The sequence below is a fragment of the Pempheris klunzingeri genome, chromosome 9 (genome assembly GCF_042242105.1).
Source record: "Pempheris klunzingeri isolate RE-2024b chromosome 9, fPemKlu1.hap1, whole genome shotgun sequence".
Classification (NCBI taxonomy): Eukaryota; Metazoa; Chordata; class Actinopteri; order Acropomatiformes; family Pempheridae; genus Pempheris; species Pempheris klunzingeri.
The window spans coordinates 21,161,197-21,181,290 of record NC_092020.1 but is presented as its reverse complement, the minus strand read 5'-3'; the positions used below and the strand labels follow the sequence as shown (position 1 = coordinate 21,181,290).

The 20,094-nt window shown below is 43.5% G+C and overlaps 1 protein-coding gene across 1 annotated transcript in view; it reads left to right on the top strand.

Moving 5' to 3' along the window:
• Positions 1–3,248: 3,248 nt before the first annotated feature.
• The window catches only part of fat4 (FAT atypical cadherin 4), a 102,543-nt gene continuing 85,697 nt past the window's right edge, over positions 3,249–20,094 (top strand). Inside the window, exon 1 of the mRNA XM_070836424.1 lies at positions 3,249–8,351. Within this exon, the coding sequence (XP_070692525.1) occupies positions 3,249–8,351 (5,103 nt within the window). The remainder of the gene's footprint in view (positions 8,352–20,094) is intronic.

The window sequence follows — 20,094 nt, the reverse complement described above, 5'->3', positions numbered from 1 at the left end:
AACATTTGCTTCCGAGGCGGTGGGGATCACCGCTCCTATCCTCTTTAGAGACTGATGGACCACTGATTTCATTGTTATCTGATAAGGTATTTGCAGCATACCCTCTAATGGACCAAAGTGCTCTTCAAGTAGATTTACTGAACCAATGTTGGTGCCATGAATCGTGTCACCAACATCATTAGGAATCCTACTTTGGGATTATAGGTTTAGACGACAGATCTAATAATAATCTGACCAGTAGTTGTTGAGAGGATGTTGTGCTCTGGACCAAGGAAATGGATGGATGGACTGATTCACTGATAAACTACTATCTTTAAGCCCTGGCTCAACAGGGAAAAGAGCTTACTGTAAAGGGAGAGATACAAAATTGCACAGACGAGATGAGAACGGCGACACAAAGGAAAAGGAGAGACAGCTCGGGAATTTGACTGACATGAATCCTTCTTCACAGGCATTTGATGCAGAGCAAAAGCAGACTGAGACCTGTGCCTACCCGAACAATCTGTGTGTTTTCATAATACAACAAGACAGAAGGGGGAAAGCCTCACATACGGGCAGCGAGTCACAAGCCATCTTAACTTTCATCTGGCCACTGTGTTTGCATGTGTTTTCAATGCTGGTGCAGACCAACATCTCTTCCACATCAAAATTAGTGCTCGGATCAGTGGCAGCATTAGAAAACATCAGTCAGCATAAGAGCATTACCTCCAAACATAACAACAACTTGATATTTATATCAAAAGCATCCTGAGAGCTTAGAGGGTGTAATCAGGTTAGCTAAACGTCTCCTGTGGGGAAGTAATCTACTTTGATGCTCTGTCTGCTACCAAAGCATCGAATCTGTGTCAGGCCGCGCAGGCTGAGCTGCTACCACCAGGCCGGCCCACTCTGTAATTCAATTACATTAGTTGACTCATGTCCTACTTAACGTCCAGGCAGCCAACAGCCTGATTACGGAAGCCACAAATTGTCAAATACCAAACCTGCGTAAACATTTATGTCTCTCAAAACCAGGAGGATTGTAATTATCCCCTGTAATGTAATTTCACAGGACAGATGAAGCACAGCGCAGGAGATCACTTCCCAGATCATCTGCGTAGAGACTCAAACAGTTCTTCCCTCCGCAATTAGACTTTTCAGTCAATTCATTTGACCTGGACCCAACCTCACCCCACGGTTTATAGACATTTATCATAAGCGTGCCTCTGGAAATTACAAACGCCTCGAATTCCACACGGCCACATCTTTTCCCACATTGTAATCAATAAAGGAAGTAGAATTAATGCTCGCATGAAAACGCTTATGTGGTTGAAGTAGTTGAAGACAGTTCTACAGTAGTATTATTACCTTCCTGCATTTCTGCACCCTGTTAGTTTATAAGTGAAACTGCAATGTGAACACTGCAGGCTATAAAGTGACAAATGAATTGAAAATACGGATATATGTTTTTATTTACTTTACTAAAATATCTACATTGTGGAGCTCAAGATTTGCATGACTAGATGAATTTTAAGAAATTAAATACGGTAACTGAGTGATGGAGTGTCACCTCAAAAGGCCTCTTAAAACTAAAATAGCAAAAGTTAACCCAACAGCAGAAAGAAACATTTACAAGTGACCAACAAACAAATAAGAAATTGTGATATTTAATGACCATTAAAAAATACACCACTACCCAGAGTGACTAGAATATATTTAACAGGAACACTCAATGTGTCCAAAGACTATTTTCTGACCAGTTTATAATTGTGGATTTGTATCTTCTCAACCCTGAATGCCTTTTCTACAACTTTGCTGTGTGTTTACATTTTATTTTATATGGTGCCATGAATAAGATACCTCTCACTTGTGTCACACAGCACAGGATCATCATATGTTTAAATGTATTTTGCGTGGAAGTACCATCATTTGGCCTCTAGATGGAGCTACTTACCCACGTTTATGAGGCTTGCTGCAGCTTCCATTGAACGCAAACACCTCACCAGTCTTTCTAAATTCTGGAAATGGCAATAAACATGGAGCTTAATTAGACCCCCAATTATAATTGAGAAAAACATCTTTTAGCATCGTGTGTCTTCAAAAGTAACTGAGCCGACCACATGGCGTACACACAGGACAAGAGGCCTAAAGTACATATTTTGGCAGAAATAGAAACATCTGCTTTGGTGAGTAACAAATGATTTTCAAAAAGACACTGAGAGGACATTTGGAAGTGTTTCTTCTATTCCATACAGCAGTTTACTTTAAGTAAAAAGGTTGTTTCTGCAGCTCCAATAAGTATAAGCCATGTTTATCCAGACTTATCATATTCTTTAAGATATTTTAAGGGCAGCATTACAATAATCCTTTAACATTCCACTCAAATGTGATTATAAAGTAACTTTTATGCTTTTAATATTTTAGAGTAATTGATTGTGAGCATTCTTTGATGCTTCTTTATGATTATGATTCCCATCATCACATCTGTGTATTTCTGTATGTTTTCCTTCTACTTTTTTTTTTTTTTAATACTCCCGAGTTCATCAAGACCAATTGATCTGTGGTTGGGAGTTCTTCGGAGCGCTCGGGGCATCGTTACCTGCCTTATTTGATCGACACCCTACTCCACGAGCGGGGACAGCGGGCTGCGCTGCTCAATGGAAGGAGAAAGGCGGTGGGAGGGCGCGCAGGAGCACCGCTATCCAATGGGATCGGCGATGGGAGGGAGTTTGTCGAACTCCAGCTTTGTCCTAACTTACTGGGACTCCTGAGCACAATATGACTGAAGCGCCTGCACCGTTATTCCACGGGACGGTGCGGAGCCTCAGCCGCCTGCACACACTCAACGCCGCTCACTTGCGCCATAACTTTGGATAAACTTTTTTTTTTCTCTCTCTCTCTCCACGCGTCTGCAAGGAGCCAGGAACTTTTGCTTTGTTTTGCCTTTCAAGGGATTGTCAGATTCCGTTTTTTTTTTTTTTTGGTTTTTTGAAAATGCTCTTTGAGGAGTTGGAATGAAACTAGGAATCAGCCTCTCCATCCAGAGGAGTTTGTTGCATTGAAACGCAGCTCTGCGCAGGATAAAATATCACTTCTGGAGTACTTTGGGACACTGAATAAGTGCGTAAAGAGTCTTTCCTGGGTTTTCCATTGAGTTTTCTCTGCGCATTTGCTGGAATACAATGCTTTAGTGACTCGTCCAACCTCAGTAAAGTTGATGCATCATAGGTATGGACTCTGTCTGAGAAAGGTGGACCGGCTAACTGACCATGGCGCTCGCAGGTAGAGGCTTAGGCCGGTTTCATATGATTTTACTCATATTATGGACTCTGTCGCAGTACTCAGCATCCAGCCAAGTCCGTCAAGAGTTCCAGGTCCTGGAGGAGCAGCCCATCGGCACCTACGTGGGCACGATAGAGACCAAGCCCAGCTTCACGTACCGCTTCAGCGAGAACCACAAACTTTTTGCCATAAACGGCACCACTGGAGTCATCTACACCTCCACGGTGATTGACAGAGAGGTTTTGCAAAGTGATGTCATCAACGTCGTGGTGCTGTCCAGCCAGCCCACCTACCCCACCGAGGTCAGGATAGTAGTGTTGGATATTAACGATAACTCCCCGGTGTTTCCAGACGCGTCTATTGTCGTGTCTTTTAAGGAGGACGCCAGCAGTGGCAGGCAAGTGATCCTGGACACTGCTACAGATTCAGACATTGGAAGTAACGGAGTTGATCACACCACGTACAGAATAGTGAAAGGCAACGAGCAGAGGAAATTCCGCTTGGATATTACAGTCAATCCTAGTGGAGAGGGGGCATTCTTGCACCTTGTTTCAACTGGAGGCTTGGACAGGGAAGTGACTCCCTTCTATCAGCTCCTGATTGAAGTGGAGGACAAAGGAGACCCGAAAAAGTTTGGCTACCTGCAAGTAAACGTCACTATTCAAGACATAAATGACAACCCCCCTATTTTCGAGCAAGATCAGTATCAAACCAGTGTTTTTGAGGATGCCTCAGTAGGTTCCAGCATTCTGCAGATTACAGCGTCAGATCAGGATGATGGAGCCAATGCTGAAATCAGGTACTACTTAGACGAAGGATCGCCTTTCCAAATTGACCCTAAAGCAGGTACTATTATTATAAAAGAGGGTTTGGATTATGAGAGTAAGAAAGAGTACTCCCTGACTATTCACGCCGTAGACAACGGGGTGCCCTCTCTGTCAGGCAGAACAGAAGCCACAATCAAACTTTTAGATGTGAATGATAATGACCCAGTAGTGAAGTTCAGGTATTTCCCCACAACTTCTAAATTTGCCTCTGTGGATGAAAACGCGCAGATTGGCACAGTCGTGGCTTTACTCACTGTTTCAGATTCCGACTCCCCCACAGCTAATGGCAACATATCTGTTGCAATCTTAGGAGGCAACGAGCAGAGACACTTTGAAGTGCACACGTCTCCTGTGCCCAATTTAAGTCTGATCAAAGTGGCCAGTGTGTTAGACAGAGAGAGAATATCCTCATACAACTTGACTGTGTCTGTGTCAGACAATGGGAAGCCTATTGCTAGGTCCTCCTTTGCCAGTCTGGTTATTTTTGTGAATGATATCAATGATCACCCACCCATATTCCAGGAGCCAATGTACAGAGTAGATATCAGTGAGGACATACCAAAAGGCAGCTACATTAAAGGGGTTTCTGCAACAGATGGTGACTCTGGGCAGAATGCCAACCTTCGCTACTCCCTGGTGTCTGGAAACGCTTTGGGCTGGTTCTCCATCAGTGAAAACAGTGGTCTGGTTACCAGCGCCGCTTTGCTGGATAGGGAAATAGCATCTGAAATTGTGCTCAACATTAGTGCCAAAGACCAGGGGCTGCAGCCCAAGATTTCTTACACTAAACTTATTGTCAATATAACTGATGTGAATGACCAAGTGCCCACATTTACACAGAGCACGTTTCATGTTTCCCTGGTGGAGCACGCTCCTGCCGGCACTGAGCTGGTGGTGCTGTCTGCTTCAGATGACGACCTTGGGGCCAATGGAACTATCCGGTTCTCATTTGATGCAGAGACTCCTGCCACAGTCCAGGAGCTGTTTCGCCTGGATGCCGTGTCAGGGCGATTAAGCACAGCCGTGGAGCTAGACAGGGAGGATCAGGCCTCCTACTTACTACACATTCAGGCAGCAGATGCAGGCAGCCCTCCTTTGCACTCTGTAGGAAAAGTCAACATCACCCTGAGGGATATCAATGACAATAGGCCAGTTTTCTACCCTGTGCAGTATTTTGCAAATGTGAAAGAGAACGAGCCCTCAGGTTCTTATGTAACCACGGTTTCAGCCACAGATCCCGATTTGGGTAGAAATGGCACAGTCAAATATATAATTACAGCCGGAGACGCTTCCAAATTCCGCATTAATAGCAACACAGGGAAAATTACCACGCTTGTGCCCCTGGATAGAGAAGAGAAGACTGCTTACCAGCTGCAGGTGACAGCAGCAGATGGCAGCGGCCTGCGCTCACACATTCAGGCCATAGTGACTGTAACTGTCATAGATACACAGGATAACCCTCCAGTCTTTAGTCAGAAAGCGTACAGTTTTGTCATGTTTGAAAATGTGGGCATTGGGACAGTTATTGGGACCGTGTCAGCTACCAGTGTAGATTTGAACTCAAACATTTCATATCTCATCACTTCAGGGGACCAGAGAGGGCTTTTTGCTGTAAACAGCGCAGGTGAGATCACAGCATCGAGCCAGATAGATAGGGAGGAGCAGGGATTTTATCATCTTAAGGTTGTAGCCAGAGCTGGGGAGATCACAGGAGAGACCTTTGTTAACATCACTGTGAAGGACTTAAATGATAATGCCCCTCATTTCATTCACGCTGTGGAGCATGTGAGTGCAGTGGAAAACTGGAGCACAGGTCATGTCATATTCCAGGCTAAAGCTTCAGATCCCGATGAAGGAACAAACGGCATGGTGGTGTATAGCCTCAAACAAAACCCCAGAGGCCTGTTTCATATTCATGAGAAGCATGGCCTCATCACTCTGACCGGGCCACTGGAGGTCACCACAAGCTCTTACGAGGTCGAGGTCATTGCATCGGACATGGGGGTTCCCCAACACACCTCCAGCCTCATCCTCATCGTCAGTGTTTACGACGTCAATGACAATTCACCAGTGTTTGACCAGCTTTCGTATGAGGTCATCATCCTGGAGTCTGAGCCTGTCAACAGCCGCTTTTTCAAAGTGGAGGCCACCGACAAAGACTCCGGTCTCAATGGGGAGATTATGTATGACATCATTGGTGGTAACACAGGTGATGTGTTTGGCATTTTTCCAGACGGGCAGTTGTACATCAAAGCGGAGCTGGACCGAGAGGTGCAGGACAGATATAACTTAGTGGTTGTGGCCAAAGACCGGGCTGTGGAACCTCTAAGTGCCATTGTCAATGTCAGTGTGATTCTAGATGACGTGAATGATAACCGTCCCCTCTTCAACAGCACTAATTACGTGTTTCATTTTGAGGAAGAGCAGAAGAGGGGGTCGCTGGTGGGTCGTGTTTTTGCCGAGGATAAGGACTTTGGCCCAAACAGTGAAGTCAGATATACATTTGAGACTCCGCAGCCCCACTTTGAGCTGAACGCCATCACAGGGGAGTTGACCAGTACGCTGCAGTTTGATCGTGAGTCACTCATGAGACAAAGAGGCGCCGCTGTGTTCAGCTTTGTGGTCGTCTCGTCAGACCAGGGTCTCCCCAAGCCCCTCAGAGACCAGGCCAAAGTGCAAGTTTACATTCAAGACATCAATGACAACCCACCCAAATTCACCAAGGACATTTACCAGGCCTCCATCTCTGAGTCAGCTCAAAACCTGACACAACTACTGCGGGTCTCCGCCTCCGACGTAGATGAGAACAAAAATGGACGGGTTCATTATCACATCCCTGAGGGCAATGAGGAAGGACAGTTCACTATTGATGGCAGCTCTGGACAGGTTACTTTAGTAGGAAAACTGGACTATGAAACTACATCCTCCTATTCATTGAAAATCATAGCTGTTGATTCTGGAGCTGTGCCCTTATCCTCCTCTTGTATGCTTAGTATTAGCATCCTGGATGAGAATGACAATTCCCCCTCCTTCCCTAAATCCTCACTGTCTGTGGACGTCCTGGAAAACATGAGGATAGGGGAGCTGGTGGCCTCTGTCACTGCCACAGATGCAGATTCTGGTCAGAACGCAGACATAACGTACAGCATCACAGCCACCAACAACCACGGCACTTTCAGCATCAGCCCCAACACTGGCAGCATCTTTTTGGTCAAAAAGCTGGACTATGAAACGCAGTCATTCTACAAACTCAACATCACCGCAAAGGACAATGGCAGACCACCCCGCTCTTCATCCATTCCCGTGGTCATACATGTAAGGGATTTTAATGACAACCCTCCGATATTTACCCCTGGTGACATTTTCAAATCCATCCCCGAAAATCTTCCCATCTCAGCCTCAGTTATGACAATTACAGCTCATGACACAGACGCAGACATCAACGGGGAGCTGGAGTACTCCATTGTGCAACAGATTCCCCGGGGAAACCACTTCAGCATTGACCCAAATACCGGGCTCGTATACACCAGCAAGGAAGTTGACAGGGAGTTTTCAAACCTGTTCGAGCTGACAATCAAAGCCACTGACCAGGCAGTTCCTGTTGAATTCCGCCGCTTTGCTCTGAAAAATGTCACAATATGGGTCACAGACCAGAATGATAATGTTCCCACTTTTGTGTCCCAGAACGCCCTCGTGGCTGAGCCCAACATAGTCATCGGCTCTATCTTGACAACAGTGGTGGCCTATGACCCCGATGAGGGAGCAAATGGAGAAGTGGAGTACGAGCTGGTGGAAGGGGACTCTAACACTTTCATCATGGACAGGTATAGCGGAGATATACGTCTGGCCTCCCAGCTTGTACCATCCCGACTCATTTATACCCTCACAGTGTCAGCAACCGACCACGGCACTGAGCGCAAGACCTCCAGAACTGAGCTGGCCATCATCCTCCAAGGGATGGATGGGCCTGTTTTCTCCCAGCCGAAATACATCACGATCCTCAAAGAGGGCCAGCCGCCAGGCACCAACGTCATCTCATTGGATGCCTCAAGTCCACGGGGCTCAGCAACCAAAGTGGAGTATTTCATCGTGGCGGTTCGCAGTGGTGGAAAAGCCGTGGGACGTCTTTTCACCATCGGCCGCCACACTGGAGTGATACAGACGGCTGCAGAGCTGGACCGAGAACAAGGCTCCGACCTGTACCTGGTGGATGTGTACGCCATCGAGACAGACGCCAGCCAGCCCAGAACACAGCGTGCTGAGGTTAGTACACTGCTGACTTTTCTATTCTCTACAGGTACTGGAAAGCCACCTTATATTTTGCTGTATTGGTCTATTTGATCTGTTTGGCAGGGAGAGGGCATGAACTCACCCACTGGCATTTGTTATAGACATTTGGATGGAATAAGTGTAATGAGATCAAGCTTTGAACTGGAAAAAATGGGGAGTTAGACTGTCCAAGTCACACATAAAACAGAGCCACCTATTGCATTTGTCTTCTCATTAATTAAATTCCTTCTATACGCACGGTTCTGCATTATATTAAATCATAGTTTTCTTGGACATGAGTAGGAAAGCCTTGTTCTTTGGCATGATAACTTTATTGTTCCTGTCTCCAAAAACATACTAGCCATAACAATTCATCATCAATGTGCCTCCTCTAATATTTGAGCAGTCTTGGGAAAGGGAAATGAGTGCTGCATGTCTTCTGCACAAGCTCCTCTCCAGCTCTCATGAACTGAAATATTCTTATCAGCGGATATGAACTGCACAAATCAAAAAAGGACCACTTTTTAATTTCCTCAGTGTAGACATAAATCATTCAGGGCTGCTGTTTCAGGTTCAAGGCCCATGATGGTTTCTACAGTGTCTCCAGTAGAAAGAAGAGAAAAAGAGTAATTCATAAGGTCTTCCAGTGCAGGTATGCATCATCAGTGCCAGTATTACTTTGAGCTCTTGAGCCTGAGGCTGTTTTGGCACTGGGGTGGTCTTGGGGTACCTTTATACCACCGGGAACTGCTCCACAGGCAATAAGTGACCATTAAAATTGGGTGACCTCTTAAGACTCTATGAAAAGACGCTGAGGGCAGAGAGAAACTTAAGCTGTCCACTGAGTTTGCATTATGTGATGCACCTTTTTCAGGCTTTCCCTTAAGAAAGAGGGAGTTAAATTCTCTGAAGTGTATTGCGGAAACCCTAAACCCAGTTTTGGGTGGCTAAGGCCTAGCCACCAGTGAAATGAGAAACAAATGTGAGTCTATATATGTTTTGGAAATTTCAACCAGGGCTTGAAATGCCATGTTATTACAGGCTTGATGACACACATGCTGCATATGAATTGGACTTTTCAGAGGAAAAACAAAAAGGTGTAAGCCTCCTCTCCTCTTGACAAATGTGTTTTGTGTTACTGCATTTAAAAAATGCCTGATGTGAATTGATTTTACAGTTTGGGATTAGCGGGATGCCTTTGACAGTTGCTATTGATGCTATTTCAACCACTGCAAATATTGAAACTGAAATCCAACACAGCAATCAGTTATTTGGAGACAAACTCGCATATTATTGAAATCAAGGATTACTTGGCAAAATCGTGTTAGCTAAGTTAACTTAAAGGCTTGCTTGAGCCAAATGGGAATATCAAATGTTCTCTCACTTTGCCTGCAGCGAAGATGGCAATCTGCTTTCCTGCAGACTCTACTGTCGGGCTAATGAGAGAATATAGTGCTGCAACGCTCCATTCCCAAACCTTAAACTCTAGATTGGTTTCATGCTAAGCTTGAACTTTTTCACCCCTCTGAGAGATGACTTTACCATACCACCTGGCTGAGTAGTCAATCTCTCCATTTTGAGAAGCGTGAGATCTAATAACTGCTGGAATTTAAATGACCTTCCACATTTGGAAATATGGCCTGGCTTTGTGCTAAAATGCAATGGCCAGTCACCTCTATGGCTATATTTTTAATAACAAAACAGACCAAGCCATAGTCACACTATTTGTATCTCATCTGTCAATTTGATCTCAAAGGATAGTGTGTTACACTAGTGTAAACTTTCAGACTTAGACTAATGTTTTTCCAGTGCACTGTTTATACACCAGATACCCGGTAGCAACTGGGGGATTATTTCTACTCCTGGGGTTGTGACCCTTTCACATTCTCCATTTCCCTTTTTCCCCATTGATTGGATGCATGAGGGAAAGTTGAAATTTTTTTCCTCTGCTATGCACCATGTGTGATGTTTTGGAAACACTCAAACAAAGAGAATTTGGCTGGACACGCTTTATCGACGGCCGTCATCTTAAACAACTCAGGATCCTGCTGGTGCTGCAGTGGAAAGAGTGGAAAGCAGGGATTCTGGGTTTTTTATCTTAGAAAGTTTCGTTGTCAGTGATTGTTGATTAGATTATGAGCCTTTCTTCTCACATCTGGGTCATGTATCATGTGCAATGGGCATTTCTTTTTCACCAACCAGTGGTCGTGCAGTGAATTACAAATATTAAGGTCATCGCATTTTGTTGTTCTACTTCAGCAGCCTGTAAGTGTCAGTTTGGAATGTCTTCATTACCCAGAAGTCTTTGTGTTTCTTCCTCTTAGGAGCTGGTACAGATAAAGATGCCAAAAAAAAAAAAAAGAATTCTTGGCAGCAGATTCATCCATTGTTGGTGAATCCAGATTCTGTTCATAGTGTTCAGGAGGATGTTTTTTTTATTTCATTCCAAGTTTTGATTCATCACATCCTGCGATGTCCCTGTTTGGAGGCACAGAGAAGCCCTTCTCCCCATAATTCATTCTGAGTAAATTCACACTGAATCACCTTTGACAGACTTCTCTTCAAGAGCTTTAAACTTTCAAGTATTGGTTCCACTTTTGGCAACAACCAAATCAGTGACGTGACTGCAGGTGTTTCCCATCAGCTGTTAAAGATGAAACACCTGCACATCATGGATTGGGCTGTAAGCACAAGTGCAGTGTGCTTGAAGTTGAAGAGCAAGGACTTACTCTTGAAATTATCATTTTTCCATATGCTTGACAACGCATCTTGCAACTTAATTATTTTGATACGATTTAGTCAGAATGATCTTTAATTACAGATGTTAATAGAAAATGAAGGGAACAAGTGCAAAGGTTAAAGTCAGAGAGAGATTATGTATGATGGGGGAGGCTTAAATGAATACAGAAAAAGAAGAAACCTATAATTTGAGTATCAAACATTACCAGGCTTTAAGCTTGAAAGGCAACTCTGAAAAGTTTTTGGCTCGGCAGGTTTAGTAAGATGAGATTCACAACAGATAGACAGTGAAATGGTGATCAGGTATTCATAGCAAACAAAAAGAACCAATACGTCCATAGAGACTGTTTATATATTTTTCTGTGACTTGCATTTTATGCCTTTGTGCTGTTATTTAAAGATGAAACATAACACAACTATATTGCACAGATCACAGTTTGTTTGTTGCTAGTGTTGTTTCCTACTCAAAAGAGTACTCCTTTAAAGAAAGAAAGAAAGAAATATAACCATGTAAGAAAGAAATGACAGTGAACAAGTAGAAACACTTTATTTCTCCCCATCATTGCCACCTCCACTATCTCTGTTTCTTGTCCTCTATACTCTTCGCCTTTATCTGCCTCCTCACATCCAAACCCTCCAGCCCTTATAAACTGGACTGCTACGACTGTTTTCTTAAACTCACTGTGAATCAAAATGAAGTGCTGCTTTTTTCAGAGAGGCCCTCAAGTGCCACATCAGTCCTTGCCCCCTCCTCTTATAGGCATTGTTCCCCCTCGAAAATAAACACAGTCGAAGTGTTCAACAGGCCTTCCTTTGTTTTGCCTTTCCAGATAAAGTGTTGCGCTGCCCCAGCCGCAGATCGGGAGTCTTTTGTTATTTTTTTGTCTGTGCCAGAGTCTTGCCTTGGCAGATTTAGGAGTGTGTATGGATGCCCCTGTCAGCCAGCTTTCCTCCCCTCTCCTCACCAGTGAGGGACGCACGGTAGAGCTGTTTGGAGTTGTGAGATTGAGGAGAGAAAGAAAGTGTTTTTGGGAGGGTTCTGGACATGTCAGACGGTGTTATTGGGAGTTGTGGGAATGAAGGAAGAGGAGGGGGGGGGGGGGGGGGGGGCATTTTTAGGGGGGGTTCTGGAAGTGCCAGACAGGCAGTGTTGCAAGGAATCATGGGAGGGAAGAGGCAAGTGCAGGGCTCCTGATCATGTCTTAACAATTGCTCTCAACCTGCCTGCCCAGAGTTTTTGGACATCAGAGAGTACAGATGTCTGAGACAGATGTAGAAATCAGTGTTGATCTCTGTTGCTATGGTTAACCTGAGCTCTGTTATATTTGCTCTCCTCTTAGTTAAGCTGTATATCTTTGTGTTTTTTGCATCGCTTTTGTGTCTGCCAGCCTGTTTTGTGTCTCTGGGAATCTGTTTGTCTCGCTCTGTGTTGTGGATCAGTCTGATTCATAAATCTTGTTGGCAATGAACTTCAAAGTGGCTTTGCTTCTCTGTCTGTCTCTCCTCCATTCCCTCTTTTGCTTTCTCTGTGTTTACGTGATGCTGAACCTCCTCCAAAAGGAACTCTTAGTGAATGTGATTAAGGCATCAGAGGTAGTCTTGAGATTGTAGACAAGATACACACTAAAAAAACTGGTGCTAAATAGCACTAAAAGTGGTTCTTTGGCTTGTAATCATAGGGGAACCACTCTTAGAGTCATGTAGTACCTACCTAGCACCTTTGTCAAATCAAAACCTTTACCCAAGTAAACTTAACTGAGCTGAAGAACCATTGGACAACTTCTAAATAACCCATATTGGAGCTTAACAGGTTCTTTTTATGTAATGCTGCTATAGAGCATCTCCACCACCCCAAAGAACTGCTGAAGAACCGTTAAAGAACCTCAATGTTTTGTATGTAGAAAGCAAAAAAAAAAACCTCTCTGAAAATATATAGAAGTCAAGTCAACAAAGCAGGGAGGGGAAGGTCATGCATGGCTGGGCAATATGATACGGATCCTGGTTTTTGTTTGTCTACTTTTGTCTGTGTGTGAGAGCATTAACAAATATTCGAATATTGATTTCAGAGAAAGGTGGAACGGTGATACTGCTAGCTTCTCTAAGCGGAGCATTTAGTGTTCTTTGTCGAATCAGTCCGAACATAAAAAAGCTCTGATTACAATCATATCATATACAAGCTCAGTTTTAAAATCTCACGCTCCTCAGAAGGGGCGTTTTACAACAACTGGAAGAGGAACGACGCAGAACAAACGGCCTCCTTGTGTATTGTAATTCATGGTCTAATTGTGACTTTTTGAGTGCGTCTTTGCTTATGCACATGTGCTTGACAAAGGGTGGTAACAGCGAAGTCCAGCTGTAACCAAAGTTGTAATTCACGCAGTAATCTGGCTGGACACGCTTCTTTTTTTTTTTTTTAATGGCCGTCAAGGAGGTGAGCATCTGCTCGGCACTCCTGGTAGGTGGTCGCTCCGGGTGAACCTGTGGGTGAGCCGGTGCCGAGGAGTGCAGGTTGTCCCAGCGCGCCTGTCCGTTTTACGAGAAAATGGCCATAAAAGTTGGATAAACATTCACTCATGCATAGATGCGCGCAAGCAAATGCTGTCAAACACACACACACACACACACACACACTGACCACACTCCTTCTCAAGTGCAGGAAAACTTTAAATGGTAGCCACAGTCAAAATAATTCAGTTTCATTTAGATTATTATGATTATGTTACTGTCAAATAAGATCATTGGGACACTTTGTGACTTCTGCTCTGCAGATTCAGACTACTCCTTAATGAACCCAGTGGTTTATGTCCTCCTTTTATTACATATGACTGTTTGTTAGTGTTTGTCTTGTTTCATTTATTTTGCGGCACGGAGATACTTTGTTTGGAGAAGTGTTCAGCAGTTACGGCTGCTCTCCAGCTCATTTGACCACCTCAGACGAATATTAAAGTTACAGTGCTTTGTGTTTTCCTGCAGAACTCTCCTACTTTAAGTCTCTAAAGTTTTAACTGCAATTGTGTAACAAGTTGTTTCACGTTTCACCGAGTTTGACTTGTTTCTCCTCAGAAGGCAGTGACTGACTGACGTAGCTCATAATACACATTTGTCAAACCCTTGGCTGTAAGGTCAGGAGCAGGGTCATAGTGTTCTGCTGTGCCATGTTCTATAAAGTTAAGCCAAGCATCACAATAGTAACGAAAGTGCAAAATGAACTTTTTTTTTTGGCCACAAGCCATAAACGCTGTTAAAACCCACAATTCACCAGTCAGTTTTGGTATTTTAAAAGCAGGGCAGATTTCAAGAATCTTTTTATACGGCTGGTTACCTGCTCAAATGACTGAGGAGTCAAACTCATCCATGGCGTAATTTTTCACCAACATGAAGTGACATTATTGGGCTTCTTGCTTGACTGACATGTCAAGCATTTGTTGTAACCTGCTTACAGATTAAAATGTTCAAGTGTAAGTAGTATGAAGAGATAATGTACAGAAACATACACGCTGCCTTCAGTAAAGCGGTAGAGCATGAAGAGAACATTTTGGACCTGTGGTCCACAAGTAACATTTGTTAATTTACGACCATTTGAATAAAAGAACACTTGACAAATAAAGGTTAGAGGAAACATGAAGCATGATTTAGTGTAGCAGAAATATGTGTTCTCAGCTCCTCTATCCTGTTGACCATCTAGTGTCTTTTGACCTTTTGTTGGGATCCTGAAGCCGAAGTTGTTTTATTGTGGAACGTTTTCCTAAAACCAGATAAGTATTGCTGTTAAACACCCAGCCCCAGACCTGGGTAGGATGTACTGCATCACGTTTTAAGTCTAGTAAAAGTTAAATAAAAGTCCACTTAACTTGAGTTAACATTGTAGCACTCATTGTGTTGTCCTCTGTGGCAAACTGAATTGTCCTGGTGTGGTAACCCCACCCTGCTGCTGCTCTAAACAGGTTAAAACAGAAATTATTCATACACTCTATTTTTAAACTTGGTTTGCCACTAAATCATGTTTATAAAGGGAATGTACATGCGTATCAAAAGAAAAGTCTTTCAGCTCTGCGGTTGAGTGTCCGCAGCCGTTTTTTTTTTTTTTTTCTTTTTTTGCCCCCTGTCTGCCTCATGCAAAGTCAATGCAAGACCTTAGGTTATAATAATAAATGAATGTGGCCAAAACTGTGCATGCTCCGCAGAGTTTTGCATCATCAGGTTTATTTTCACATCAGAGATACATTTCTCTTGTTCTGTGACTTTGATTGTCATGCCTCATTTGGGAGGGGTCATTCCTCTGTCTTAGGCACACATGCTCGGACCAAATGTGCGACTGAAATAGTATTAATCTCCGCTGGGAATGCCTTTCTCCTTTGGTCTGCGGAGTCAGGCGCGATCAAAAGGGAGCCGTTTACCGTTTGGTACTGGGAGGGAGGGATTTCTTCTAGTGCAATCAGAAAGGTCCATCAGAAGCTGTGATCTAAAGTTTCCAAGCTTTATAGTCACTCAGCCGCAGCGTGGTTGATTGGGAGTAGTTGAAGTCGGAATGATCAGGTATAGCTATGATGTGGGTTGTGCATTTTTCCTGAGCAAGTGCTACACAGGGAAATAAATCTTTGCCTGAGTATGACTACATCCCAGAGATTTCTTCATCACTTTTCTCTGCACTGCTCTGACTGTGAAGGGACCATAAAATATGCCCAAGTCTGTCCAGCTTTGAAAAAAAATAATGTTCCACTACTTTCACTTGTAAAACGTAGGGAGGTAGAGAGAAAGAGGGAGAATGGAGGGTTGATTTTGGCACATATTCTCCACAGTAATAATGGATCCCAGCTACAGAGTGATTTGTTCTTACACGTGACTTACCGAGCTCTCTAGCATCAATAAACACTCGAACACATCCACATGCAGAGATACACACACTGCAAATTTCCGTTGTTATCAGAGCTCAAACTTGTGCTGCCTTGTTGACCTGTCGCTCTCTGCTTTTTGTCTAAAAAAAAAAAAAAGGAAAACAAAAAAAAAGAAGCTCGCTTCTGCTCTTTTGCACATCTCACTTCCCGCTGGCCGTCCATCAACGGCGCCTCCAAAGTGACATTTAGTGCGGTCGCCTCCTTCACAGATCCTCCCACCTCCAGGGACATCAAACGAGAAGGGGAGACAGGATGTGCGTTTTCTGCATCGTATGCACTGTTCTCGCGCGCACACACACAGAAATGTGCACACACCTCATCTCCCCAGCTTGTGGTAAGACAGGCGACCCCGAGCAGGAAGGGGTATCTCCTTCTCCTGCAGCCCGGACAGATAATTTAGGAGCTAGATGGGAGATGGAGGGAGGAAAAAAAAAGGGAGGAAGAGAAGGAAGGGGCAGTGAGGTTTGAGCTGGGAGAAAGGGAGGAGGGAGGGCTGGAGTAGGGCTTTAGTGTCAGAGGCAGGAGACAAGCAAAGATAGACTGGCACCAGAGAGCGAGAGCCCGTGTTATTGTTATCTCCCCTCTTATTTTATGAGTTTTCCATCAAGAGATCCACTGTAGCTCCTGCTCTGTGCAGCACACGCTCCTAAGAGGTCCTTTATTAAGAGGTTAACCATATTATGATTTAGCATTTGTACAAAACTTATTTTTTAGGTTATGTAGTTGTTGTGATTATATTACTTTTCAAGCTCGCATATTCTCGTGCTTTTTCTTGCCTGCTCTGCTCTACAGGTCTTAACTCGAACAATAAGCCAGACCACAGTCGATTTACAGCTGCTTTCAATTTAGGAATTTAAATATTTCAGCTTTCAAAATGTCCCTGCATGACTTTTCCAGCACTCAATTCCTATACAAGTTGTTACATTTCGTAAAATCATGCAAGACAGTGAGCCATAATTCTGTCCATGCTCTTCCTTGACAGCTTGTTGGCCTTGACTGAAATCCACTGACCTATCTAGTGTGATCCAATGGGTTTTTCCCCCCTTATTATAGCTGTTGTTTATAATGTTTTGTTCCTTTTGTTTCAAATCTGGATTAAACTTCTTTTGTAAAGAGGCATGTATAGTAATTTAGGAAGGTTATTTACCCCCAAAACTCCATCAACACAGTGGTTGGCAAGTCATTTCGGTGTCACGCTGCGCAGCCAAACATTGTTCAAACCCACAAAACTTTATTTTAACTTCTAGTGGGAGTCCCAAAGTTTCCAAAAATACCAAATATATCAGGCACAATTCGGGGAAAAAGTGTATAAAATGATGACTAGCCATAACAAACACAGAGCCTTGGGTTTGAATATTTCACTAAGCGTAAACATCATATATCTTCATTGAAGAGCTGGAACTAGTTTTACAGAATATATATGATACTGTCGTTTTGTTTAAACCTAAAAGCTACTTAAGTTAAAGGGTCTGTTCACCTAAATTAAAGAACATATTCTCTCATTTACCTCTGGTATCTATCCACGCAGTTAGTTATGCTTTTATTTGCCCGGATTTGGAAGCCTAATCAGCATTACAATATAATATTACAAGTAAGTAATCTTTTTTGCCATGTGGGTGAACTGAGCCTCTAAGCTTTTATTGAACTGACAGGTGCTTTTTTTTCAGGTGTTATTCTGCAGCGTCCTGTACAACGCACAAGCTTCCTTACTCGTTAAATTGCCCGTACACATCATCCTCCCATGGGTCTTTTTGCAGAGAGCCTGTGGTTGTTGGAGCACGTAGCCGAGTGGAACCTCTCAGGAAAATAGCTCGTGGTCACCAAGACAATAACTGCAGAGAATGAGCCCCACTTTGGAGGATTATTGTCTCATTCAAGGAGAGCCTTGGATCAAAGTCTGCTCTATGTTGGTGCGGCTACTCTGTTTCCAAAGTAATAATCCTAAAGCATCTTTTTTTTAGTGGAATATTACAGAGCAAACATTTTCATCTTGCAAAGGCTGGCCCTCGACAGCAAACAAAACACTGTGTTTACACAAATTTCGAACAACTGATCTGCTGTCAGAAACAGAGAGCAGAAAGAACTCCTGGCTTGAAATAGCTAGCCATTTTGGTGAATGCGGCCTTCCTCTCCCCTCTATAGTTGAGCCTGTTTAATTGAAACCAGCTGGTGAGGGTTCTGGGCAGCGATGTGCGGGTCCAGTCAACGTGACTCAGTGCTCTTGCTCGCAATCAGGGTACCTGAGCTGCCCTCCATGGCTACGTTGTCAGACAAAAGTTATGTTTTTATTTAAGTTGGTGATATCTCAAGCTGCAAACGTAAGGAAAGTCTGACTGTTTTGAGCTCTCAAAGGACAAAAGAGAAAACTGTGACTCTGGTTTCGATTACATTCGTTGACAATGTGCTATTTTTACTCTCTTTTTTTGCCCTCTATGATTTTCCTATGCAAATGGGTGAAGTGGCCTAATTTCACCAGGCTTTATTGTGTGTGCATGTGGAGGTGTAATTGTTCTGAAAGTTGATTTTATGGTCTTTCCTTTCAAACAGTGGCTCATTTCAACTTTGTATGCGTTGTATGTGTTTGTGTGTGTGCCTGCTTGCCCATACATATGCCCTTCAAACAGTACATGCCTTGAGCCTTAAATAGTACTGTTCTTGCATACTTTTTGCACAATCTACCAAATCTTGGCGCCCTCCCCTCATTTTTCTGCAGTTATCCTGCTTGGCGTCTCTGGCACTGACACATAGCTCCCCAAGATGAAGTTTAAAAAAAAAAAAAAAAACAGCCCACTGAAAAATGAATCATCCAAAACTTTGTCTAAACTTGGCTGGCCTGCTGTTGACGGACAGATTGTAATGAAGTCTCCCTCCCAGGACATTGTGTTCTTATGGTATTACATGGAGGGTGATCAGATATTGAATTATGTCTCTATCTCCTCCAGGGGGCTGCTGCTATTGGGGCTTCGCTTACACTGAGGTCTGCAGACTGACTGCAGACGCCTGTGGGGTGTATGAGAGAGAGAGAGAGAGAGAGAGAGAGAGAGAGAGAGAGAGAGAGAGAGGGGTGTGCAACAACACAACACATGAAACTTGTTCTTTGCTCTCTGAAAATCTGCCTCAAAATACTCTTCGCGCTGCAAAAAAATCTATAAATTATGAGATATTTTGAAACTTTATTTTGAAATGTACTATGTAAATAAAGTTTATTATTATGATTATCACATGCCTAAGTCATTTCCCTCTGTAAGTTAATTTGCGAAAGAACTACAGAAAAACAGTGCAGCACGAGTATTTAAACCTGTTTCCGATACAAATTAACTTGTTTCAAGAATTTTCCATTGATTAATATCAGTGTTTGTAAAACAAGTAAATCTCTGAGGCTGAAGTAGAGTCCGGAAAAACGAATCTTGGAAAATGCTTGAAAGAAGTTGGTTTGCGCTGAAATTGGGTTTGAATATTCTCCCTGCATCAAGATGAGCTTACTCATCATGTGAAGCATACGTGTAGATCTTCTTTGACCTGCATTGGCAATGATCGGCAATAACGCACCAATTTACTTTTCAAGTGACTTTAAATTTGACAGATAAAGAGAGAGAGGCAGTAGCAGAAGACAAATCCCTCACATGTGTGCGAGGGAGAAAGCAGGCGTGTGTTTGTGCATGCTGTGTGTGTGTGTGTGTGTGTGTGTGTGTGTGTGTGTGTTGGAATTTTACCCCTTCAAACTGCTGCAGTCATCTAACACACCAGCTGCCTCTGTGCTAAGCCCTCCTCTCGCAGATTTACACATGATCGTACAGAGGTTTCATGCCATTTGATGCAGTTATTTGATAATGAGTGAGTGATCCAACGGAAAGCAACACTCTCAGGACCTTTCCGATGAATCATGTGACCTTTGACCTGTCTTGGCACAACTTGAGCGGAAGCACTGCCTCTTGTCTTGGCAGCTAAACAACCAGCTATGTGTCTCTAAGGGTGCGTGTGTGCATACACTCCATAAGAAAGTGTGATTGTGTTTCATCAGGCCAATAAATGTTTGCGTATATGTGTGAATGAGCATGTGCATATGTGTGACAGGGTCCTACAGCGTAGTAGACTGGCAGCCC